Source organism: Aquarana catesbeiana, unplaced genomic scaffold, assembly GCF_042186555.1.
Source record: "Aquarana catesbeiana isolate 2022-GZ unplaced genomic scaffold, ASM4218655v1 unanchor228, whole genome shotgun sequence".
Taxonomy (NCBI): Eukaryota; Metazoa; Chordata; class Amphibia; order Anura; family Ranidae; genus Aquarana; species Aquarana catesbeiana.
Genome location: NW_027362655.1, coordinates 3,769,269 through 3,796,900, shown reverse-complemented (window position 1 = coordinate 3,796,900; position 27,632 = coordinate 3,769,269). Strand labels below are relative to the sequence as shown.

Below are 27,632 nucleotides of genomic sequence, written 5' to 3'. Positions count from 1 at the left end.
ATATGTGTTCGGTTTTAAAGGGATGAGGTGGCAACCCTACCCATGAAGCACTATTCCACCAACTAACACCAATGATAGGGCACCATTCCCCCTGCTGACATCATCAATGGGGCACTATTCCTCCTATTAAAACCAATGATGGAGCACTGATGCTGGGGCTTTTTCAACTCCCACTGGCCACAGTCTGGCCCCCCAAAAGCCTGAAAGACAGTATACTGACCCTTTGCTTAGAAAGTTTGGAGACCCCTGGTCTATACTAATGGATTATACGGCTTTTATTAGTGGTGAGGGACGGGGAAGTTATTTAGGGGGGATTGGAATATGTATGTCGTTATTTTATAAGATTCAAATAGGAAGAAAGAGGGAAAAGTGTAATTTGTAGAAAATGTCCTGAAAACGAATGTCAGGGTTCTTACCTTGGCAGGCGGGGCGCCCGCGGTGGTGTGCGTCAGGGTGCGTCGGCGCGCGCGTTTCTGCGGACCTCGCCGTGCGGGCTCCTCGCGGCGCCGGTGTGTGTGTCCAGGATTGTTCCACTGTGCACGCCGGTGTGCGGGGGCGCGCGCGCGGGCGTTGGCGGGCGCGCGTGCCTGTGTGTGCCGGGGCGCGCGCGTGCACGTCGTTTGGCGCCAAAAGCCCTATTTAAGCCAGTGAGTTCTGGTGACCAGTGCTGCCTAATCAACAGCTAGTCGTTCCAGAGCCTGACCGTGTACCTTGTTTGTTCCTGTTATACCTATTGACCCGGCCTTGTCCCCCGACCTTTCTCTGAACTCTGCCTGCACCGACCTTTGCTTGTCTGACCATCCGCTTGCCTGTTCCACGGTACCTCTGCCGTCTGCCTGTTACCAAACCCGGCCTGTCTCCTGACCATCCATCTGCCTGCTCTCTGGGATCCTGTCAGCCTGTCTGCAGTCTTCCTGCCTGTTGTCCACACCAGCCTGCTCTGCTCAGTGAAGGTGCTCCAGCCTACTCAGTCTTTGCTACAGTTAACCCTGTGACACCTGGACTGCAATACCTGAACAGCCACACAGGCCTTCATACCACTCTGTACTGTCGTACCCCCTGTTTAGTCTACCAGGGGGCCGATAGTCGGAGGGTAAGGGAGCCTACCCTCTGCCCGACAGGACTCGCCGGTCTGGTAAGTAGGAGCCTGATAGTATTAGGCAGCCATGACCGAGTCCGGGCAGGGGGCCTCCCCTATGGATGAACTTTGCCGACATTTGGCGGGTCTAACCCAGGCAGTGAAAAGCCTACAAGAGGGATATTCCAGCTTGGAAGAACGTGTGCAGGCTTTGTCCGCACCTCCCGGTCCACCAGGGTCCGCAGCAGCCACCTCAACACCTTCCGTGGTCATGTTACCTCCTGAGCCCAAAGTACCAGTACCCGAAAGATTTCTCGGAGACCGAAGTAAGTATCGTGCCTTTCGGAATGCTTGCAACCTGTACTTCGCCCTTCAGCCACGCACATTCTCCCTGGAAGCCACTAAGGTGGGCTTTGTTATTTCCTTACTGTCTGGTGAACCACAAACATGGGCCCACCGACTCTTGGAGCAAAAATCCGTCGTCTTGGATAGTCTGGAGGCCTTCTTTGGAGCCATGTCCCAACTATACGAAGACCCCCAGCTCACTGCCACCGCAGAAGCTTCCTTACAGGCCCTTCGTCAAGGCCGTCGAGCAGCTGAAGACTATGCTGTCGAGTTCAGACGCTGGAGTTCTGACACGGCATGGAATGACGCTGCATTGCGCCATCAGTTCAGGATGGGGTTGTCAGAACCTCTCAAAGATGAGTTGGCACGAGTAGGGGTACCACAGACCCTGGAAGACCTTATCAATCTGTCAATCCAAATAGACTGAAGACTGCGAGAACGACGTACCGAAAGAACCACCAGTACCTTTCGTCCCACCTGGATGACTCCACAAGTACCCTGTCCTCCCAGTAGATCTCCTGCTCCACCACCTGCCTCGACCTATGATGCACCTGAACCAATGCAGCTTGGTCTATTCCGTCCTTCTTTGACCCCAGAGGAGAAGACACGTAGGCGGGCACACAACCTCTGCCTCTACTGCGGGGAATCGGGGCACTACGCCAGCGGTTGCCCCAACAAGATGCGTAAGTGTCGTTCTGATGTTCGTACCTGTGCTACTATTGTACCCTCTTTGGGCACGCACCTAACCATTTCTGTCACTTTACAGCTTCCCGGAAAGGCCATCCAAGTCCCAGCTATCATTGATTCTGGAGCCTGCAGCTGTTTTATTGACCGGACCTTTGCCTCTCAACATGCCATTCCTCTCCAAACCAAAACTCAAAGCCTTGCTGTTCATCTCGCTGACGGTTCTGCTCTCTGCTCCGGCCCAGTCACTCAGGAGACTGTTCCCTTAGAAGCCATCATGGGCCAGCAACACCATGAATATCTCTGTCTGGACGCCATCTCGTCCCCCCTCTTTCCAGTTATTCTTGGAATACCTTGGCTACAGGCGCACAACCCCCAAATCAACTGGGCTTCAGGTAATGTCGAGTTCCTCTCTGGATATTGTCTTCAACACTGCTTACAAGGGACAGGCCATGAGGTTGCTCAACTCCTCTGTCTACATCCAGATGTTGATCTGCTTCAAGCTATTCCTGAGCCTTACCAAGACTTTGCGGATGTGTTTAGCAAAAAGGGGGCAGAATTACTACCGCCACACAGGCCCTACGACTGCCCAATTGAATTGCTTCCTGGAACCGAGGTACCTTTTGGCCGGATCTTCCCCCTGACTGAGCAGGAGCTGGGTACCCTGAAGCAGTACTTGGATGAAAATCTGAAAAAGAAATTTATCCGCCCGTCCACCTCTCCGGCCGGTGCGGGTTTATTTTTTGTGGAAAAGAAGGATCATTCCCTGCGGCCATGTATTGATTACCGCGAACTGAACAAGATCACGATTAAAAACCGCTACCCGCTCCCTCTGGTACCTGAGTTATTCCAAAGGCTGGGCACTGCCAGAATCTTTACTAAATTGGAACTCCGGGGTGCTTATAACTTAATCCGCATCCGAGAGGGTGACGAGTGGAAGACTGCGTTTCGCACTCGTTTCGGACATTTCGAGTACCAGGTCATGCCCTTTGGTCTTTGTAATGCCCCAGCTACATTCCAGCACTTTGTGAACGACATCTTTAGAGATATCCTGGACCTTTACGTCATCGTTTATCTGGACGATATACTCATCTTCTCCTCTTCTTTGGCGGATCATCGCAGGCACGTCAGGAATGTTCTCGTCCGGCTCAGGCAACATGGCTTATACGCTAAATTAGATAAATGTGAGTTCGAACGCCAGAGTATTCAGTTCTTGGGACTCATTATTTCTGTTGAAGGAATCAAGATGGACCCACAAAAAGTATCGGCCATCCTGGACTGGCCGGCTCCTACAGACAAGAAAGGAGTCCAACGTTTCGTAGGATTTTCCAACTTTTATAGGAAATTCATTAAAGACTTTTCTAAGATCATTGCACCAATAACGGAACTTACTAAACAGGGGGCACGATTCTGTTGGTCATCCCAAGCACAGGCAGCGTTCGAGAAATTAAAGGGACTGTTTACTTCTGCCTCTATTCTCAAGCACCCGGACCCTGCGTTACCGTTTGTACTGGAAGTGGATGCTTCGGAGATCGCAGTGGGGGCAGTACTTTCTCAACGTCAGGGCCCCAAGGCCCTCTTGTTTCCTGTAGAATTCTTTTCCCGTAAACTCTCATCATCTGAGAAAAATTATGATGTCGGAGACCGGGAACTGTTGGCCATCAAAGCGGCTTTGGAAGAATGGCGCTATCTACTAGAGGGTGCGGTACATCCGGTTCTCATCTTTACCGACCACAAGAACTTGGAATACTTAAGAGCAGCCAAGCGACTCAGACCACGACAGGCTAGATGGGCACTTTTTTTTTCCCGCTTCTCCTTTCATATCACGTACAGGCCCGGATCCAAGAATGGAAAACCTGATGCCCTATCACGGATGTTTCATGATTCCAAGGAAAGTACTCCTCCTGATACTATTCTGCCTGCAGGTAGTTTCTTACTTCTCCAGGGAGATTTAATTTCCAGGATTAAACAGGCCTCCTCTGAAATTCCTCTACCTACTGGAACCAATTTAAATGATGGGTTGCTCTGGCATGAAGGCAAGATTTTTGTTCCTGAAAGATGTAGGGTACTGGAACTATGTCATGACCACAAGCTGGTGGGTCACTTCGGAGCCCGGAAAACCTCAGAATTGGTGCTGCGCACCTTTTGGTGGCCATGTCTCCTGGAGGACTGTAAGAAGTATGTGGGTTCTTGCCGCACTTGTGCCCGGAATAAATGCAACCGCTCAAAGGCCTGGGGTTTATTGAGACCCTTACCGATTCCTGACAGGCCTTGGAGAATGCTATCAATGGATTTCATTGTGGAGTTACCCCCCTCTGAAGGTTTCTCAACCATCTTTGTGGTGATCGATAGGCTATCCAAGATGGCACACTTCATCCCTATGAAGGGTACTCCCACAGCCGTAGAAACGGCGAAGATATTCGTCAAGGAAGTAGTAAGGTTACATGGGGTGCCCGCGAATATCGTATCCGACCGAGGTGTTCAATTTACCTCCCGGTTTTGGAGAGCTCTGTGTGCCGCTTTGGAAATTGAATTGGCGTTCTCCTCGGCCTACCACCCTCAGACGAACGGCCAGACAGAAAGAACTAACCAGACGCTGGAGCAATACCTCCGTTGTTTTTCTGTATTTACACAAGACGACTGGGTGTCCTTGTTACCAGTCGCCGAATTCTCATATAACAACTCCCTACACTCTGCCATCAACCAGACTCCTTTCTTTGCGAATTATGGATTCAATCCTTCTTTCCTTCCCAGTTCTATCCCGGAATGTTCTCTACCCGCAGTAACGGAAACAATGGAGTTCTTTTCTAGTAACTGTAAGATCTTGCAGGAAACCATGGCCCAATCCCAGGCTTCCTTCAAGAGGATGTTCGATAAGAAAAGGCGAGGAGAACTCGTCCTTGAACCTGGCAACCAAGTATGGCTCTCTACAACTAACCTAAAGTTGGCTTGTCCCTCCAAGAAGTTGGGACCTAAGTTCCTGGGCCCGTTTCGGGTGAAGAGAAAGGTGAATGATGTTGCCTTTGAACTTTGTCTGCCAGAGTCCCTTAGAATCCACCCGGTCTTCCACGTTTCATTACTGAAACCAGTTATCCACGATCCTTTTCCTGACCGTAAGGCCAAGCCACCGGAGGCTGTTTTGGTCAACAATGAGGAGGAGTTCGAAGTCGAGGCAATCTTGGATTGTAGGAAGAGGCAGAATCAGCTCCAGTACCTCATTAAATGGAAGGGGTACGGACCCGAGGATAATTCTTGGGAACCCGAAGGTAACCTGCATGCCAACGAATTGCTACGAAACTTCAAGAACTCCCATGCTCCCAGGCTGGCCCAGCTGGGCATCCGGAGGCTGCCCTTGAGGAGGGGGCACTGTCAGGGTTCTTACCTTGGCAGGCGGGGCGCCCGCGGTGGTGTGCGTCAGGGTGCGTCGGCGCGCGTTGGCGCGCACGTTTCTGTGGACCTCGCCGTGCGGGCTCCTCGCGGCGCCGGTGTGTGTGTCCAGGATTGTTCCACTGTGCACGCCGGTGTGCGGGAGCGCGCGCGCGGGTGTTGGCGGGCGCGCGTGCCTGTGTGTGCCGGGGCGCGCGCGTGCACGTCGTTTGGCGCCAAAAGCCCTATTTAAGCCAGTGAGTTCTGGTGACCAGTGCTGCCTAATCAACAGCTAGTCGTTCCAGAGCCTGACCGTGTACCTTGTTTGTTCCTGTTATACCTAATGACCCGGCCTTGTCCCCCGACCTTTCTCTGAACTCTGCCTGCACCGACCTTTGCTTGTCTGACCATCCGCTTGCCTGTTCCACGGTACCTCTGCCGTCTGCCTGTTACCAAACCTGGCCTGTCTCCTGACCATCCATCTGCCTGCTCTCTGGGATCCTGTCAGCCTGTCTGCAGTCTTCCTGCCTGTTGTCCACACCAGCCTGCTCTGCTCAGTGAAGGTGCTCCAGCCTACTCAGTCTTTGCTACAGTTAACCCTGTGACACCTGGACTGCAATACCTGAACAGCCACACAGGCCTTCATACCACTCTGTACTGTCGTACCCCCTGTTTACTCTACCAGGGGGCCGATAGTCGGAGGGTAAGGAAGCCTACCCTCTGCCCGACAGGACTCGCCGGTCTGGTAAGTAGGAGCCTGATAACGAACATCTCCATAATGATCCCAGTCTCAGATATTCATCCTAAAATGTGATCAGTAAAGTCTCTGGAGTACACAGAGATCACAGGAATATGATGTGACCTGGCATAGCCCAAAGACAACGTTCATCTTTCAGTTTAGGAGAAGTGGGACGCATCCGTGAGAAATGATTCTGTGTGCAGAAACCTCATAGAGCGCCTCATCATCATAAGCCTTCAACCACAGTCAGAGAATCCTATGACATCACACTGACCTCACAGATCCTCCCAATGAACCTCCATCCAGAGTCAGAGAATCCTGTGACATCAGTCTAACCTCACAGTTCCTCCTTCCAATGTCCCTCCATTTGGCTCTTTTCTTTTTATTTGATGGTCTTAAGATGTGGGTGGACTCTTTGCATCCTCACAAACAAGACAGGTCTGTTGGTCCTGTGTTATGTGTAATGACGCCAGAATTCCTTTTACCTACATAGAGGGGGTCCTGTGTGGGTAAATTATATCTCATTGGGGCTTTAATAAAATGGACGCCTGAATGGTGAGGTGAGGAGGATTCTGGGAATATCGTTTTATTTTACCATTTGTGTTCAGATCTAGAGTTTTCCTCCTGTGAAGTCTGGAGATCATATGACCATCACATTGCCTCCACCTCCCTCCCTGATAGAATAGAGAAATAAAAAGAAGATTCTAGAAGTCACCAGAGAGATCATGGAGGAGAGGTGAGCGGTGCTGGGAATTCTGGGACATTATCCAGTAACAGACAAGGGATGTGTCTGGATGGTGACTGTATCATTGTGTGTGTCAGGTTCCTATAAGGTGTCAGGATGTCACTGTCTATTTCTCCATGGAGGAGTGGGAGTATTTAGAAGGACACAAGGATCTCTACAAGGACATCATGATGGACAATCAGCCGCCCCTCACATCACCGGGTAAGAGGAGACTTTATTGTAAAGGAGAGAGCAGTACGGAGGGTCCACCTAGATCCCCCATCATCTGATAAACACATAGAAACAATGTATTCAGTCAGTGTGTGTGTTTCCTACAGATGGATCCAGTAATGGGAACCCACCAGAGAGATGTCCCCGTCCTCTGTATTCCTGGGATTCCACACAGGAAGGTCACACCATCCCTCACTATTACCAGGTAGATTACCAGTTATTGGTAGTTCTGATTTATACACAGCATGTTGTATCCAATTAATGTTTTATTATATTTTCAGAGTGGAAACCTTGGGGATTATAATATTGTTGTTAAAGAAGAGTATAAAGAGGAGGATGAGGAGTATGGAGTGATGGAAGAATTTTCAGAGGGACACAAGGATATGATGGAGCCACCCAATACCAGGAACCCACCAGAGAGATGTCCCCGTCCTCTGTATTCCCTGGATTCCACACAGGAAGATCACACCATCCCTCACCATTACAAGGTTGGTGGGATGGAGCATCTAGAACATGGACTTCTGGTGACTTGGTGTAGTTTTTTTATGTGATGTCATAAGATTAAAGCTTACTGTATGTCTTACAGATGTTATTTTTGATCATTCTCTTGGTTTAGGGTGAAGATCCGATAGATATAAAAGTTGAGTGTAAAGCAGAAGAAGAAGAGAAGTATGTAAGGGATGATCAGCAGTCTATGGAGGAGGATGGAATAACGGAGACATTTATAGAGGAGGACACTCCTACAGAGAATAGTAAGTAAAATCAGTCTGTATAAGCAGTAAAGCATGCTTTTTATATCCACTGTGGAACCTAAGGGGTTAATCCTCTGCATTGTGTTTGATCCTGTCTTTAATGAGCCCTTTCCTTCTTCCACACTTCCCAATCCATCTGCTAATAGCACAGAGCCTTGGGGGCACTCTGCACATGCTCAGTTTGGTGTGTATTGGTGGAGTTTTTTTGGGGGGGAGAGTGCCTGTGAGCAGCACAGGGCCAATCAGCACTGTCAAGACAGAGGGTCAGGAGTCATGCAGCCTCAGAGGAGAATGAAAACTCCTCCTATAGGCTTTAACCAATGTTCGGCCGGACACTGATAGAAGTCACAAGACTGCTATATACTGCTGAGAAGAAAAGGTATTTAGCAGTTTATATTTACTAAGATAATTGCATATTCATGTTCTGTGTACTGTGGGAGACCAAATATAGTCACTGCAGGCTCCTGGGCAGAGCAGATATAGTGAATGCAGACTCCTGACAGAGGACACTACAGTGGGGGGTGATGTAAATGGGCAGAGGACACTACAGTGGGGGGGTGATGTGAAGGAGACAGAGGACACTGCAGTGGGGGGGTGATGTGAAGGGGACAGAGGACACTACAATGGGGGTGATGTGAAGGGACAGAGGACCCTACAGTGGTGGGGGTGATGTGAAGGGGACAGAGGACACTACAGTGGGGGGTGATGTGAAGGGGACAGAGGACACTACAGTGGCGAGGGGGTTGATGTGAAGGGGGCTGAAGACACTACAGTGGGGGGTGATGTGAAGGGGGCAAGGGACACTACAGTGGGGGGGTGATGTGAAAGGGCAGAGGACACTACAGTGGGGGGGGATAATGTGAAGGGGACAGAGGACACTACAGGGGGGTGATGTAAGGGGTCAAAGGACACTACAGTGGGGGGGGTGATGTAAAGGGGCAGAGGACACTACAGTGGGTGGGGATGGTGATATGAAGGGGACAAAGGACACTACAGTGGGGGGGGGGGTGAAGGGGCAGAGGAAACAACAGTGGGGGGGGTGATGTGAAGGGGCAAAGTACACTACAGTGGGGGGGGTGATGTGAAGGGGACAGAGGACACTACAGTGGGGGGGGGGGTGATATGAAGGGGACAGAGGACACTACAGTGGGGGGGTTGATGTGAAGGGGCAGAGGACACTACAGTGGGGGGGGGTGATATGAAGGGGACAGAGGACACTACAGTGGGGGGGTGATGTGAAGGGGAAGAGGACACTACAGTGGGGGGGGGGGGTGATGTGAAGGGGCAGAGGACACTACAGTGATGCAGTCTTTTTTTTGGGAGCTTGGTCGTTTTTTTTTCTGTTTTTTTTTAGTTTATCTTCTTCATAGGTATTGCTCTACCTAGACATATGGAGCTTATGTCTTGAGTCTTTTGACCCATTCCTGGGTCTAGCAAGATCTCTGACAGAGTAATCCTCCCAGGGTTACTTGTTCTGTTGTGTGCTGGCTGTGCCGGGTGGAGGGATATGTTCCCTCCAGACGACGTCTAAAAGGACAAAACGCGTCGGGTAGGACCCCACTGCCGCCATTTGTACATTTTACAGCGCTGTTTTAAAGATTTACATACCCCCACCTTTTCAACTTTTCCGGATCTCCTACAGTGGTTCACCACCCAAGCCCGTTTGACCCAATTTGACGTACGTCTTTTTGAGTCCAATTGATCTGGTAAGCCTCCTTATTGTCGGTGGTGGTGTTCTCCTCACGTCAGATGTCACGCATTTATTGATATATTCCATACACGAAGTCACGCAATAGCTATGGACCATTACTCTATATGAACTATTTAAATATGAAGGACTTTTGCCTAATTTATATTTAGAGATTTATTGGTTCCTGGACTGTATCATTTTCATATTAGACATTTAGGGTTGTTTTAGCGCTACACTTATTTTGGTTACTCTTTTATATGCACATATCCTACTGGCTGTGTTAGCTGCTTACTCCCCCCTTTTTAGGGCAGCGCAGAATTATTTGTTATATTTACTTCTCGGATGTTGATCATATTGTGATAATATCCTCAAACTTTGGAACCTTAAACAGAAAGTGATAATGAGGGAGGAGTCAATAACCCAATGATGGTGGTCTTCAGGATCAATCCAGTCTTCATGTTGGTTCTTCTCCCCCATCCTCACTCTCTGACCTCTGGTGGGGCTCAGCCCTGTTGTTATTCATGACTAAATCATGGACTAAATAAGGAAGTGCAGGACTTCTTGTGTTAGGAAGATGGCAATGAGTGATAGAGGGGGTGGGGACACTCGTCCTATAATCCCCTTATCATTGTCACCCCTATAAAAGACAGTTCTCATTGTTTCCTCACTCTCTGTCTAAGGTCCATGAATAAGTGAACTGCTAGGAGATCAGAGGAGCCATTTACTAGTTACTTTGGGGGTGGAATTGTAAGATCCTCAGAGACAAAGCTGCCTGATGTGGGTGAAGTCCTGGTTTAGGGGATCATATCTAGTAATAATCTTTTTATTTCTATTTTAGTAGATGGACGGGAGATGAGGAAAACCTCAGAGGATTGTCTCACTTTGTCTCCAGACTGTAAAGTAGAAGATGAGGACATCACACAGTATAGTCCAGGAGAAAACGTCCATCCAGTACCACACAGTGTAGATGGACCATCGTATTCCTCTTTTCCTGAGGAACCTCAGACTGTGAGGGACGGTGCCATCCTTCCAGCAAAGAAGAGGTTTTCCTGTACTGAGTGCGGGAAGCGTTTTCGTTCTAAATACCATCTTAATGTGCATAAAAGATCTCACACAGGAGAGAAGCCATTTTCCTGTCCTGACTGTGGGAAGTGTTTCCATTCTAAATCCAATCTTAACGTGCATAAAAGATCTCACACGGGGGAGAAGCCACATTCCTGTCCTGCGTGCGGGAAATGTTTTATACAAAAATCAGGCCTTGTCATACATCAGAGATCTCACACTGGGGAAAAGCCATATTCCTGTCCTGAGTGCGGGAAATGTTTTTCAGTAAAGTCCTATCTTTACACACATCAGAGATCTCACAAGGGGGAGAAGCCCTATTCCTGCCCTGAGTGCGGGAAATGTTTTTCAGTGAAGTCCTATCTTTACACACATCAGAGATCTCACACAGGGGAGAACCCATATTCCTGTCCTGACTGTGGGAAATGTTTTTCGGTGAAGTCCTATCTTTACATACATCAGAGATCTCACACAGGTGAGAACCCATATCCCTGTCCTGAGTGTGGGAAATGTTTTTCAGTGAAGTCCTATCTTTACATACATCAGAGATCTCACACAGGGGAGAAGCCGTATTCCTGTCCTGAGTGCGGGAAATGTTTTTCACAGAAGTCCCATCTTTACACACATCAGAGATCTCACATGGGGCAGAAGCCATATTCCTGTCCTGAGTGCGGGAAATGTTTTTCAGAGAAGTCCAGTCTTTACAGACATCAGAGATCTCACACAGGGGAGAAGCCGTATTCCTGTCCTGAGTGCGGGAAATGTTTTTCACAGAAGTCCCATCTTAACACACATCAAAGGTCTCACACGGGGGAGAAGCCGTATTCCTGTCCTGAGTGCGGGAAATGTTTTTCAGTCAAGTCCAATCTTAACAAACATCAGAGATCTCACACAGGGGAGAAGCCGTATTCCTATCCTGAGTAGGGATGAGCCGAACACCCCCTGGTTCGGTTCGCATCAGAACATTCGAACGGACCGAAAGTTCGCGCAAACTTTCGAACCCTGTTAAAGTCTATGGGACTCGAACGTGAAAAATCAACAGTGCGAATTTTAAAGGCTAATATGCAAATTATTGTCCTTAATAGCGTTTGGGGACCCGGGTCCTGCCCCAGGGTACATGTATTAATGTAAAAGAAAGTTTTAAAAATGGCCGTTTTTTCGGCAGCAGTGATTTTAATAATGCTTAAAGTGAAAAAATAAAAGTGAAATATACCTTTAAATATCACGCCTGGGGGGTGTCTATAGTATACCTGTAAAGTGGCGCGTGTTTCCTGTGCTTAGAACAGTCCCTGCACAAAATGTCATTTTTAAAGGAAAAAAAGTCATTTAAAACTGCTTGCGGCTTTAATGTCATGTCTGGTCCCAGCAATATGAATGAAAATAATTGAGAAACCCCCCTCAGCCCATTACCAGCCACTTTGGGTCTTGTATGGATATTAAGGGGAACCCCGCACCCAAATAAAAAAAAGGAAAGACGTGGGGCCCCCAGGCCCTATATACTCAGAACAGCAGTATACAGGCAGTGCAAACAAGACAGGGACTGTAGGTTTGTTCTTAAGTAGAATCTGGTACATTTTTTACATGTAGCTCCAGCCAAAAAATCTATTTTTAAGCTTTTTGAAAAACATAGGGAAGGGTTATCACCCCTGTAACATTTGTTTTGCTATCTGTGCACCTGTTCAGAAGATTTCACCTCACTTTCTGTCCCAATGACAATTGGATTTTGAAATTTGGGGTTTTTAGTGAAACAAGGAACTCTTACAGTAGAGAATTTCCCTTCCTAGGGGTAGATTTCCTCTCACTTCCTGTTGTCTCCTTCCGTTTGCAAGTAGGAGTCATTTGTAAGTTGGATGTTTGAAAGTAGGGGCCTGCCCTATATACTCTGCAGAAATTTGGGCCTTAGGTGTTGGTGTTGTCACAACACTGTAAGCCCTCACAGTTACTCTTGGTGGGTGCAGGAATGGGCCCTGCTGTGAAATATTAGATCAAGAATAGTAATTACATGCCCCTGTTGAACAGTGTCAGAAAAATTGGGCCTTTGGTGGTGGATGGTGTGGTGGTGTTGCCACAACACTGTAAGGCCTCACAGTTACTCTTGGTGGGCGCAGGAACGGGCCCTGCTGTGAAATATTAGATCAAGAATTGTCATTACATGCCCCTGTTAAACAGGGGCTGAAAAATTGGGCCTAAGGCACTGGTGCCACAGCACTGCAACCCCTCACAGATACTATAGTTGGAGCGCAGGAATTAGCCCTGCTGCAAAGTATTGCATCAAAAATTGTAATTATATGCCCCCGACAAACAGGGGCTGAAAAATTTGGCCTTAGGCACTGGTGCTGGTGCCACAACACTGCAACCCCTCACAGATACTCTAGTTGGAGCGCAGGAATGAGCCCTGCTGCAAAGTATTGCATCAAAAATTGTAATTACATGCCCCTGTTAAACAGGGGCTGAAAAATTGGGCCTTAGGTGCTGGTGCCACAACACTGCAACCCCTCACAGATAATCTAGTTGGAGCGCAGGAATGAGCCCTGCTGCAAAGTATTGCATCAAAAATTGTAATTACACGCCCCTGTTAAACAGGGGCTGAAAAATTGGGCCTTTGGTGGTGGTGGTGTTGCCACAACACTGTAAGCCCTCACAGTTACTCCTGGTGGGCGCAGGAATAGGCCCTGCTGTGAAATATTAGATCAAGAATTGTAATTATATGCCCCTGTTAAACAGGGGCTGAAAAATTGGGCCTAAGGCACTGGTGCCACAGCACTGCAACCCCTCACAGATACTATAGTTTGAGCGCAGGAATGAGCCCTGCTGCAAATTATTGCATCAAAAATTGTAATTATATGCCCCTGTTAAACAGGGGCAGAAAAATTGGGCCTTGGCCACTGGTGGTGGTGCCCAGAACCAAAAATGTTCTTACAAGCTATCAGCATGAAAATTGAGGAAGAAGAGGATTGTGACTCAGCATAACAGGATACTCACTCAGCATCAGCATAGGCAGTCTTGAAGGGATCTCACATTGATTTTTTTTTTAATCGGTTACATCAGCATCAGGTGCTTGGTAGCTGGTGATCCAAGACTGATTCATTTTTATGAAGGTCAGCCGATCGACCGATTCGGTCAGGTGCACCCTGTGGTTGGTTACAAAGCCTCCAGCAGCACTGAATGTGCTTTCTGAAGGAACGCTGGATGCAGGACAGGCCAGTAGCTCAATTGCATACTATGCATGCTCTGGCCAGTGATCCATCCTCAAGACCCAGTAACCCAGAGGATTTTCGGTGGGAAAGGTGTCCAAGTCTGATCTTGCCCCTAGGTAATCCTGCACCATGTGAATCAGACGCTGGCGATTGTTGCTGGAACTGATCAGACCTTGGGGCTGCGGACTAAAAAATTGTCTGAACGCATCGGTCAGACGGCCACCTTCTCCACCGCTCCTTCTGTGACTGACCAAAGCCTCAGCAACACGTTGTCCAGGAGGACCAGGAAATTGTAACCTCCCAGGCTCTGGAAACGCGTTGCACAAACCTTTCTGCAAGGCCTCCTGAAGATGTTTCATCCTCCGCAACCTTACCCTTGTAACGTGGATCAAGGAGGGTTACCAGCCAGTAATCATCCCTCCCCTTGATACCACGAATACGAGGATCCTTCTGCAGGCTTTGCAGGATCAGGGAGGCCATGCAGCGTAGGTTTGCTGAGGCATTCGGTCCAGAGTCCTCTTGGTCACTAAGGACGACATGATCCGCAGCCACCTCCTCCCAGCCACGTACAAGTCCATGGGTTTCTTCAGACTGTAAATGATCCCTTGAAGACTGCTGCTGACGCTGAGTTGCAGGCTCCACCTCCATGCTGACACAATCCACCTCCTCCTGTGTGATCGGCGGGCACGCAGGAACACTGTCTGGATAAAAGGGTCTTGAGAGGTAAGGAAGTCCTCCCTCTGTTCTGCCTCAAGTGCCCTGTCCAATATTTCATGCAGCGTGTGCTCCAACAAGTGGACAAGTGGGACAGTGTCACTGATGCATGCACTGTCACTGTTCACCATCCTCGTGGCCTCCTCAAATGGTGACAGAACAGTGCATGCATCCCTGATCATAGCCCACTGGTGTGGGGAAAAAAAAACAAGGTCCCCTGACCCTGTCCTGGTGCCATAGTCACATAGGTACTCAATGATGATCCTCTGCTGTGTGTGCAGCCGCTGCAGCATGGCCAATGTTGAGTTCCACCTGGTGGGCATGTCACAGATTAGGCGGTTCTTGGGCAGGTTAAATTCCTTTTGGAGGTCAGACAGCTGAGCACTGGCATTATATGACCTGCGGAAATGCACACAGACTTTCCTGGCCTGCCTCAGGACATCCTGTAAGCCCAGGTACCTGCCCAAGAACCGCTGCACCACCAAGTTAAGGACGTGAGCCAAACAGGACACATGGGTCAGTTGTCCCTGTTGGAGGTCAGAGAGGCGGTTGGTGCCATTGTCACAAACCACCATACCTGCCTTAAGCTGAACCTGCCCCTGCAGAGCTGACAGAATCTCTGCCTCAGTGTGGCTCCTGTCCCCCAAGCACACCAGCTCAAGCACCGCATGGCATCTTTTTGCCTGTGTGCTTGTGTAGCCCCTTGAACGCCTACGGAGCACCGCTGGTTCCAAGGACAAATCAGCACAGGAAGAGGCCATGGAGGAAGAAGAAGAGGAGGGGGTGGAGGAGAGAGGTGTGGCAGAATCACCACTAGTAGAATTTTGGAGGTGTGGTGGCGGAACAACCTCCAACACTACTGCACCCTGTCCTGCATCCTTCCCAGCTGCCAGAAGAGTCACCCAGTGTGCGGTGAAAGATTGGTAAGGCCCCTGTCCATGCCTGCTGGACCATGAGTCAGCGCTAATATGCACCTTACCACTGACTGCCCTGTACAGCGAGGCCAAGACATTGCCTTCCACATGCCGGTAGAGAGCCAGAATCGCCTTCCGTGAGAAAAAGTGGCGTTTGGGAACCTTCCACTGTAGAAACCGCACATTCCACAAACTCAAAGAAGGGGGCAGAGTCTACCAACTGAAAAGGGAGCAGTTGAAGTGCTAGCAATTTAGAAAAGCTAGCATTCAACCGCTGGGCATGTGGATGGCTGGGAGCGAACTTCTTTCGGCGGTGCAGCAGCTGGGGCAGGGAAATTTGCCTGGTACAATCTGATGTCAGTATACCGATAGCAGGTTTCCCGCAAGTACTTGGCTGTGACACACCTAATTCCACACCTTCATTCCTCTCAGTGCAGGTTTCAGAGAGGACTGAAGGTATAGTGGGGTTGGAGATCCAGGCTGATGAGGAGCAAGGAGAGGTCCGCTTTGGTCTTTGGTGTGGGTCTTTTAGGTGTGCTTGCCAACAAACTGCATGGCAGGTCAACATATGTCTGGTCAAGCATGTGGTGCTCAAGCGGGTGATGTTATGACCACGCAAGATATACTTGAGACATATGTTGCAAATAGCAGTGGTGGGATCTGATGCACTCATCTCAAAAAAGGCCCACACCAAAGAATTTTTGGAATAACGTGCAGAGACAGCAGCACCCTGCACATGCGGAGCTCTGCGGTGTGATGCAGTCGGTGTGCTGCCCTTAAGCTGGCCCCTGGAGGGCATCCTGCCTCATTGGAGATGTGCCTCCTTCTCCTCTCAGGCAGCCATGTGGAGTCAGTGACCTCATCATCCCCTCCCTCCTCATCACTGGAGCAAAGCTGTCAGTATGCTGCAGCTGAGGGGGAACATGACTGCCAGATTGCTGTCCTTGGGCACCCCCTCTCTCTGGGCTCACGTTACTGCCTTCCTCTAGCTGAGGACCATCGTCAGAGCCTTCAAAAGGCTGGGCATCCTCCTGGAGCATGTACCCAACACTGTGGTCAAACAGTTCGGGGGACTCCTCAGGAGGACATGGTGGGGCTAGGGAAGGAGTGACTGATGCCATTGAGCCGAGGGAAGAGGCCATGTTGGAAGCTGCTTTGCCAGACAAAGTACCCTGAGCCTGGGTGAGAGAGGATGAGGACGGCTTGGTCATCCACTCTACCAAGTCTTCCGCATGTTGCCGCTCAACGCGGTCAGCTGCCGAAAAAAAGGACAAGCTTCTCCCACGGCCACGTGCTGATGAGGATGCACCGTCTCCACGACCAGAACTGTTGCCTCTAGACACAGAGCCTGCTTTCCCTCTTTTATTGGCTTGTGACTGTCTGCCATTGGCCTTCCAGACATACTAATGGCCTGCAGTGAGATGTAGCTGCATAAAGCTGGGATGTGTATATATATATATATATATATATATATATATATATATATATATATATACTGATACTGCAGTTAGCAGAATCAACTGCCTGCCTGTAGTATTATTAGTATGAGAACACCAGCAATTGTCTTCAGGTAGCTTTAGGTGCACACTGTGCAGAGGACACAGTACACTAACTGTAAATACTGTAGCTGCCTGCCTGTGGTATTAATAGGATCAGAACAACAGCAATTGTCTTCAGGTAGCTTTAAGTGCACATTGTGCAGAGGATGCAGTAAACTAACTGTAAATACTGCAGCTGCCTGCCTGTGGTACTAATAGGATCAGAAGAACACCACCAATTTTCTTCAGGTAGCTTTAGGTGCACACTGTGCAGAGGACACAGTACACTAAATAAAAATACAACAGAACCAAAACATGTTGCATGGAAGCATCACATAACCTCAATTGGCATTATATAATTTATTTATTGATATATGAATTGTAACAAAAAGTAAAAATAATAATGACATGGTTCATAATATTAAAAAATCCTTATTCATATCGAGACAGGTCTTAAATTATACATAAGGTATAGCAAAAATACAGTTAATGACATGGTTAGTTCATTTTGTACATACTGTAAAAAGCAATTACATAAAAGACAAGTCTCTATGATAGTTCATTGTAAGCTGGGTAGGCGAGTAAAATCCAATTGATATGTGGAATAAATTAATTATTAAACATGCAACAAGTTTTTGGTTCTGTTGTATTTTGGGTACTTGCCATATTCATGGTTATTAAGTTGTTATCTCCTGGAGTGCATGTTTCATACAAAGTCCCGTTTTTCCATTTTCTTTTTTTGTTCAAATTATCGGGGATGGAGACGCTTGGCTCTACCCACCTAGCGTCTCATGCAAAGTCCCACTCTGTTGCTCTGTTTTTAAATAGGTATTCATATAAGGGATGGAAACATGCACCCCTACCTTTTTATATTATTTAAATGTTGGTACTCTCCATTGCCACCAATAATCTAGGTGTCTATTCATGATAAAGCATTCATTATTTTTTTATATTGCCAATTTAGAATTTATATCAGTATGGGTTTGAGGAGGTCCACTACATTATTTTACTGGATAATACTGTTACCTACAATGTGTGTTTTCTGTCACACTTCCAATGTGTATTCTACTGGACTGGGAGGTGAGCTGGTTTGGCCAGTTGGCCATTGTGCTCAGTGCCCGGGAGCTGCGATGCGCTCCGGGTCCTCCCCTTCCCCCTCCTCCTTAGAGTGACATGGAGGATCGGGCGCACACCCAATTGCGCATCGACGTCACGTTCCCAGCGCCGACGCGCTCTGTGTCATTTACCATGACGTCGGCGCGTCACCGCTGTTGATTCCATCCGGCTTCCTACACGGGGTGATTACCGCCTGATAGTGGGCAGGTGACGCTGCTCACCTGTCTGGCGCCGTCGCCTCCCACTGGCTGCCTACGTGGCGTTGGTGGACACCCACCATCACACCGGAGTATTTATACTCCCTTCAGCTCAATTCCAGTCCCCGCACGGTGGTCATCCCCATGGTATCCAGGCACCTTCAGATCAACATTGCCCACACTCTTTCTTTATAGGTAATTTATATGTTTTTTTTCCCCACACCTCTCTTTCTTTTCTCCTCTGTGGGATGTTTTCTTCCTACCACTTTTGTACTGATTTACTCTGCCATTTTTCTTTCCGCTCTCTCACTGACACCTGCACACATATTTGCTCTATCACTCCCCTCATTCACATCCCCACGGTCTCTATATATATCTAGCATATACCCCCTCTTTTTATAGATGACTACCACATGGACCACACACATTTTGACACTCATGAGGATACATCCCTGGGGACTGTTATTTGGTACTGGACTTACAACGCTGTGTTCTGGGCCAGTCCACCTCAGCTCCCGGGAGCTGATGTTTCTTCGGTCAGCCCCCAGCTCTCCATGCCCACGCCCAAACTCATAGGATTACCTGTAAGTAGTTTTGAGAATTGGGCTATACCCCCCTTTTCTCGTCCTTCCTCCTCCCCTACACAGATCTACCATATAGGCTCTTTTAATATATATATGTTTTTTAATATCTATAGACGCCAACTGCATACCTGCTCCTGAAGAGTGGCGGTCACCAATGGATGCCCCCGTGTCCACACTACATTACTATTACTCTATTACCGTATTTATACCAATTGGACTGTACCAACTAATTCTAGCTACAATTATTTACTATGGAGATACACTTCAGTGAATCTGGCTATCTACAGTATGTATCAATATGAGCCAATCATGTTGTTCTATTATGGAAGTGTGAGCCAATGGTTGCCCCCATGTGTTTAACATAGCATTATTAATTTATTCCACATATCAATTGGATTTTACTCGCCTACCCAGCTTACAATGAACTATCATAGAGACTTGTCCTTTATGTACCGTATTTATTGGCGTATAACACGCACCGGCGTATAACACACACCCCAAGTTTAGGAGGGAATTTTAAGGAAAAAAACTTTTAGGAGGGAAGTTTAAGGAAAAAAAACTTACATTTAAATGCCCATCAATGCAGCCTCATCAGTGTTCATCTGCAGCCTTGTTAGTGCAGCCTTGCCCCAGTGTCCAGTGCAGCCTTGTCAGTGCAGCTTTGCCCCAGTGCAGCTTTGTCAGTGCAGGTTTGCCCCAGTGCAGAATTGTCAGTGCAGCTTTGCCCCAGTGCAGCCTTGTCAGTGCAGCTTTGCCCCAGTGCAGCCTTGTCAGTGCAGCTTTGCCCCAGTGCAGAATTGTCAGTGCAGCCTTGCCCCAGTGCAGCTTTGCCCCAGTGCAGCCTTGTCCCCAGTGGTCAGTGCAGCCTTGTCCCCAGTGGTCAGTGCAGCCTTGTCCCCAGTGCCGCCGACATACACAAGTTTAGTGTGTATTTTTAAATATGGCCCTGCGGAGTTCGGAGGGACTCGGCGGCACTCGTTCAGGTGAACGAGCGCCGCCGAGAACATAGTGACTGGGCGGAGCCGAGATACACATAGCCGAGGGTTCTCGGCTCTTCTCGGCGCCGTTCACAGTCACGCCCAGTCCCTATGATGGACATAACAGAGGTCCAAAGGCGGGACTGGTCGGGACTGTGAACGGCGCCGAGAAGAGCCGAGAACCCTCGGCTATGTGTATCTCGGCTCCGCCCAGTCACTGTGTTCTCGGCGGCGCTCGTTCAGCTGAACGATGCGCCGCCGAGTCCCTCCGAACTCCGCGGCGCCAAATTTAAAAATACACGCTATGTGAATGTCGGTGGCGATCGCGGCGATAGCTCCGATAGAACACAAAAATAGCGGGGATTGGCGTATAACACGCACCCACGATTTTGCCCTGATTTTAAGGGGAAAAAAGTGCATGTTATACGCCGATAAATACGGTAATTGCTTTTTACAGTATGTACAAAATGAACTAACCATGTCATTAACTGTATCTTTGCTATACCTTATGTATAATTTAAGACCTGTCTCGATATGAATAAGGATTTTTTTAATATTATGAACCATGTCATTATTATTTTTACTTTTTGTTACAATTCATATATCAATAAATAAATTATATAATGCCAATTGAGGTTATGTGATGCTTCCATGCAACATGTTTTAGTTCTGTTGTATTTTGGGTACTTGCCATATTCATGGTTATTAAGTTGTTATCTCCTGGAGTGCATGTTTCATACAAAGTCCAGTTTTTCTGTTTTCTTTTTTTGTTCAAATTATCGGGGATGGAGATGCTTGGCTCTACCCACCTAGCGTCTCATGCAAAGTCCCACTCTGTTGCTCTGTTTTTAAATAGGATCAGAAGAACACCACCAATTTTCTTCAGGTAGCTTTAGGTGCACACTGTGCAGAGGACGCACTACACCAACTGTAAATACTGCAGCTGCCTGCGGTACTGATAGGATCAGAAGAACACCACCAATTTTCTTCAGGTAGCTTTAGGTGCACACTGTGCAGAGGGCGCACTACACTAACTGTAAATACTGCAGCTGTCTGCGGTACTAATAGGATCAGAACACCACCAATTTTCTTCAGGTAGCTTTAGGTGCACACTGTGCAGAGGACGCACTACACTAACTGAAAATACTGCAGCTGCCTGCGCTACTAATAGGATCAGAACACCACCAATTTTCTTCAGGTAGCTTTAGGTGCACACTGTGCAGAGGACGCACTACACTAACTGTAAATACTGTAGCTGCCTGCGGTACTAATAGGATCAGAAGAACACCACCAATTATCTTCAAGTAGCTTTAGGTGCACACTGTCCAGAGTACACACTACACTAACTGTAAATACTGCAGCTGCCTGCGGTACTAATAGGATCAGAAGAACACCACCAATTATCTTCAAGTAGCTTTAGGTGCACACTGTCCAGAGGACGCACTACACTAACTGTAAATACTGCAGCTGCCTGCGGTACTAATAAGATTACAAGAACACCACCAGTTTTCTTCAGGTAGTTTTAGGTGCACACTGTGCAAAGGACGCACTACACTAACTGTAAATACTGCAGCTGCCTGCAGTACTAATAGAATCAGAAGAAGACCACCAATTTTCTTCAGGTAGCTTTAGGTGCACACTGTGCAGAGGACGCACTACACTAACTGTAAATACTGCAGCTGCCTGCGGTACTAATAGGATCAGAAGAACACCACCAATTTTTTTCAGGTAGTTTTAGGTGCACACTGTGCAGAGGACGCACTACACTAACTGTAAATACTGCAGCTGCCTGTGGTACTAATAAGATTAGAAAAACACCACACATTTTCTTCAGGTAGTTTTAGGTGCACACTGTACAAAGGATGCACTACACTAACTGTAAATACTGCAGCTGCCTGCGGTACTAATAGGATCAGAAGAAGACCACCAATTTTCTTCAGGTAGCTTTAGGGGCACACTGAGCAGAGGATGCACTACACTAACTGTAAATACTGCAACTACCTGCGGTACTAATAAGATTAGAAGAACGCCACCAATTTTCTTCAGGTAGTTTTAGGTGCACACTGTGCAAAGGATGCACTACACTAACTGTAAATACTGCAGCTGCCTGCGGTACTAATAGGATCAGAAGAAGACCACCAATTTTCTTCAGGTAGCTTTAGGTGCACACTGTGCAGAGGACGCACTACACTAACTGTAAATACTGCAGCTGCCTGCGATACTAATAGGATCAGAAGAAGACCACCAATTTTCTTCAGGTAGCTTTGGGTGCACACTGTGCAGAGGACGCACTACACTAACTGTAAATACTGCAGCTGCCTGCGGTACTAATAAGATTAGAAGAACACCACAAATTTTCTTCAGGTACTTTTAGGTGCACACTGTGCAAAGGACGCACTACACTAACTGTAAATACTGCAGCTGCCTGCGGTACTAATAGGATCTGAAGAAGACCACCAATTTTCTTCAGGTAGCTTTAGGTGCACACTGAGCAGAGGATGCACTACACTAACTGTAAATACTGCAGCTACCTGCGGTACTAATAAGATTATTAGAACACCACCAATTTTCTTCAGGTAGATTTAGGTGCACACTGTGCGGAGGACGCACTACACTAACTGTAAATACTGCAGCTGCCTGCGGTACTAATAGGATCAGAAGAACACCACCAATTTTCTTCAGGTAGCTTTAGGTGCACACTGTGCAGAGGACACACTACACTAACTGTAAATACTGCAGCTACCTGCAGTACTAATAAGATTATTAGAACACCACCAATTTTCTTCAGGTAGCTTTAGGTGCACACTGTGCAGAGGACGCACTACACTAACTGTAAATACTGCAGCTGCCTGCAGTACTAATATGATCAGAAGAACTCCACCAATTTTCTCTAGGTAGCTTTAGGTGCACACTGTGCAGAGGACACACTACACTAACTGTAAATACTGCAGCTGCCTGCGGTACTAATAGGATCAGAAGAACGCCACCAATTTTCTTCAGGTAGCTTTAGGTGCACACTGTGCAAAGGACGCACTACACTAACTGTAAATACTGCAGCTGCCTGCGGTACTAATAAGATTAGAAGAACACCACCAATTTTCTTCAGGTAGCTTTAGGTGCAGACTGTGCATAGGACGCACTACACTAACTGTAAATACTGCAGCTGCCTGCAGTACTAATAAGATTAGAAGAACACCACAAATTTTCTTCAGGTAGTTTTAGGTGCACACTGTGCAAAGGACGCACTACACTAACTGTAAATACTGCAGCTGCCTGCGGTACTAATAGGATCAGAAGAACGCCACCAATTTTCTTCAGGTAGCTTTAGGTGCACACTGTGCAAAGGACGCACTACACTAACTGTAAATACTGCAGCTGCCTGCGGTACTAATAAGATTAGAAGAACACCACCAATTTTCTTCAGGTAGCTTTAGGTGCACACTGTGCAGAGGACGCACTACGCTAACTGTAAATACTGCAGCTGCCTGCGGTACTAATAAGATTAGAAGAACACCACAAATTTTCTTCAGGTAGTTTTAGGTGCACACTGTGCAGAGGACGCACTACACTAACTGTAAATACTGCAGCTGCCTGTGGTACTAATAGGATCAGAAGAACACCACCAATTTTCTTCAGGTAGCTTTAGGTGCACACTGTGCAGAGGACGCACTACACTTACTGTAAATACTGCAGCTGCCTGCGATACTAATAGGATCAGAAGAACACCAACAATTTTCTTCAGGTAGCTTTAGGTACACACTGTGCAGAGGATGCACTACACTAAATGTAAATACTGCAGCTGCCTGCGGTAATAATAGGATCAGAAGAACACCACCAATTTTCTTCAGGTAGCTTTAGGTGCACACTGTGCAGAGGACACACTACACTAACTGTAAATACTGCAGCTGCCTGTGGTACTAATAGGATCAGAAGAACACCACCAATTTTCTTCAGGTAGCTCTAGGTGCACACTGTGCAGAGGACGCACTACACTAACTGTAAATACTGCAGCTACCTGCGGTACTAATAAGATTATTAGAACACCACCAATTTTCTTCAGGTAGCTTTAGGTGCACACTGTGCAGAGGACGCACTACACTAACTGTAAATACTGCAGCTGCCTGCGGTACTAATAGGATCAGAAGAACTCCACCAATTTTCTCTAGGTAGCTTTAGGTGCACACTGTGCAGAGGACGCACTACACTAACTGTAAATACTGCAGCTGCCTGCGGTACTAATAGGATCAGAAGAACACCACCAATTTTCTTCAGGTAGCTTTAGGTGCACACTGTGCAGAGGATGCACTACACTAACTTTAAATACTGCAGCTGCCTGCGGTACTAATAGGATTTGAAGAACACCACCAATTTTCTTCAGGTAGCTTTAGGTGCACACTGTGCAGAGGATGCACTATACTAACTTTAAATACTGCAGCTGCCTGCGGTACTAATAGGATCAGAAGAACACCACCAATTTTCTTCAGGTAGCTTTAGGTGCACACTGTGCAGAGGACGCCCTACACTAACTGTAAATACTGTAGCTAATAGGACTAATAGGATCAGAAGAACACCAGCAATTTTCTTCACGTAGCTGTAAATACTGTAAAAACACCTGCCTGTCAGTAGGAAGAGAATAACAGGAACGAATCTAGCTAAACTGAATACAGTGCATATATATATATATACACACACACACACACACACACACACACACAAACACCTAGGATACATATATATACAGAGGTATATATATATACACAATACACTGTAAGTGCAGCTAACTGACTCGCCTGCCTACTCTATCTAACTTAAATCAAATGACACTGTCTGTCTGTCTATCTCTCTGCCACCACCGCAACACACTACACAAGGTTGCCACGCAGGCGGCCTTATATAGTGTGGGGTGTGTACTAAACCCCCTGAGCCATAATTGGCCAAAGCCACCCTGGCTTTGGCCAATAAAGGCTCTCTGTACAGATGGTGCTGTGATTGGCCAAGCATGCAGGTCATAGTGCATGCTTGGCCAATCATCAGCCAGCAATGCACTGCTATGCCGCCATGAATTATGATCCGCGATGCGCCACTCGAATTTGGCGCGAACGGCCCATAACATTCGAAATTCGGCGAACGGTCGAACATGCGATGTTCGAGTTGAACATGGGTTCGACTCGAACTCCAAGCTCATCCCTAATGGTGACACAATAGGTGTGGGTAATTTGTACAAACATACTGGGGTTTGTGTAGACAAGAGCCAGTTAGCCTGCCAGAATGTCTTTAGAGTGAGGGAGGAGACCGGAGTATACAGAGGAAACACACACATTAGGTGGTTTGACGTTGGGCCTATGGTTGGACATTGTTAAGTTTAGATACAAAGTAAAGTAGAGTTCAGGTGGGAGATGGGTGGTGGTGTTCCTATACCAATATTTCACCCTAAGCCCAGGTTTACACTGATGCGAACACAGACATCGCATGTGATTTGCACCACAACTCTGGTGCCGAGCACATGCAATATCTATGCAATGCAAGTTCAGCCATACAGTTGCATGGCTGAACTCTTATTGGATTCGTGCAGGGACCTTTTTTTCCCCGCCCTGGAATCGGATCGCATGGGTGCTCTCACAGTTCGCACTGTGATCCGCGGACCGATCTGGGGGTGTCATTAACTTTGTATTGACACCCGCAGTAGTTCACAGAGGGCAGTGTGAACTGCCTGCAGGGGAGATGGGATGCGGGAACAAGCACTGGAATCACGCTGGTTCCCCCCATCGCATCAGTGTGAACTCAGGCTGAATAAGAAAAGCTGAGTTTTTCCTTTTAGTGTAAGGCCAGGTCACTAGGGATCGTGGATTTAACTGTTCAGAAATCTATGATGGGCTATATGGGCATTTTTGTTATGGAATGTTGGACTGACAGTCTTGGTAACACACCTGCCTTGATGTCAACCACAAGCATATTGGAGAAAGGAGACAAATGCTTTTGACAGCAGCAACCATCTATGAAGATTTTGCCAATGATCAGCAGCTGAACTGTTGGTGCACGTTCCACCTGTTCTGATGGTCGCGTACTTGAACTGTTCCATCCGCTATTATGGCCAAGTACCTGAATCTGATGGTGAAGTACCTGAATTGTTTTATCTGAGTGCCTGAACGGTCTATGAGGTTATGTGCCTGCACGTCTATGACTTGTAAGCTGCAATAGTAAGGAGGATATGGACTTTGTATTCTACAGTTCTTACAGTTCTAGTGTTGCAATTGCTGTGCTTCAGCTGCAATCTGGTAACCGGTTGTCTAAGACTCTGCTGTCCATCATCAGATAAAGAGGACTTTGACAAGTTTACTCTTTTAAACCCTTGGAAAGGAAAGTTTGATGTTCATACCTGCTCTTTTTGGCCTGCCACCCTGGTGGTCGTGGATGCATCTGTCCTTTCCTATCTGGGTCATCGTGTGGTCAGCGCAGCCATGTTTACATTCCTTGTAATAGGAATAAAAGTGACACATTTTTTTTTAAACAGTGTAAAAAATAAATAAAATAATGTAAAATACATAATGGAAATTAAAAAAAAAAATTTTTTAAAAATCCCCCGTCCCGACGAGCTCGCGCGCAGAAGCGAACGCATACGCGAGTAGCGCCCGCATATGAAAACGGTGGTCAAACCACACATGTGAGGTAGCAATAATTCTAGCTCTAGACCTCCTCTGTAACGCAAAACATGTAACCTGTAGAATTTTTTAAACGTTGCCTATGGAGATTTTTGAGGGTAAAAGTTTGACGCCATTCCACGAGCGGGCACAATTTTGAAGCGTGACATGTTGGGTATCAATTTACTTGGCATAACATTATATTTCACAATATAAAAAAAATTGGGCCAACTTTACTGTTGTCTTATTTTTTTATTCAAAAAAGTTAATTTTTTCCAAAAAAAGTGCGCTTATAAGACCGCTGCGCAAATACGGTGCAAAAAAAAGTATTGCAATGACCGCCATTTTATTCCTTAGGGTGTTAGAAAAAAAAACATATATAATGTTTGGGGGTTCTAAGTAATTTTCTAGAAAAAAAACTGTTTTAAACATGTAAACACCTAAATTCCAAAACGAGGCTGGTCCTTAAGTGGATAACTGACAATTGCGCGGTCGTGCGACGTGGCTCTCAAATCAGAAAATTGACGTCCTTTTTTCCTCACAAATAGAGCTTTCTTTTGGTGGTATTTGATCACCTCTGCAGTTTTTATTTTTTGCGCTATAAACAAAAAAATAGCACAAATAATTAAAAAAAAAAAAAAACGCATTATTTTTTACTTTTTGCTATAATAAATATCCCCAAAAAATATATAAAAAACTATTTTTTTCCTCAGTTTAGGCCGATACGTATTCTTCTACATATTTTTGGTAAAAAAAAAAAAAAAAAATCGCAATAAGCGTTTATTGATTGGTTTGCACAAAAGTTATAGCATCTACAAAATAGGGGATAGTTTTATGGCATTTTATTAATATTTTTTTTTTTTGCTAGTAATAGCGGCGATCAGTGATTTTTATCATGACTGCGACATTATGGCGGGCAGAACGGACACTTTTGGCGCTATTTTAGGACCATTCACATTTATACAGCTATCGGTGCGATTAAAAATGCATTGATTACTGTGTAAATGTGACTGGCAGTGAAGGGGTTAAGTGTGTCCTAGGGAGTGATTCTAACTGTGGGGGGAGGGGCTATGTGCGACACGACAC

The 27,632-nt window shown here is 47.0% G+C and overlaps 1 protein-coding gene across 1 annotated transcript in view; it reads left to right on the top strand.

The window, feature by feature from the left end:
• The window catches only part of LOC141121731 (uncharacterized), a 212,966-nt gene that overhangs the window by 40,489 nt on the left and 144,845 nt on the right, over positions 1 to 27,632 (top strand). Inside the window, exons 4-8 of the mRNA XM_073611442.1 lie at positions 7,035 to 7,158; positions 7,275 to 7,372; positions 7,449 to 7,691; positions 7,784 to 7,919; positions 10,448 to 11,589. Of these exons, the coding sequence (XP_073467543.1) occupies positions 7,035 to 7,158; positions 7,275 to 7,372; positions 7,449 to 7,691; positions 7,784 to 7,919; positions 10,448 to 11,589 (1,743 nt within the window). The remainder of the gene's footprint in view (positions 1 to 7,034; positions 7,159 to 7,274; positions 7,373 to 7,448; positions 7,692 to 7,783; positions 7,920 to 10,447; positions 11,590 to 27,632) is intronic.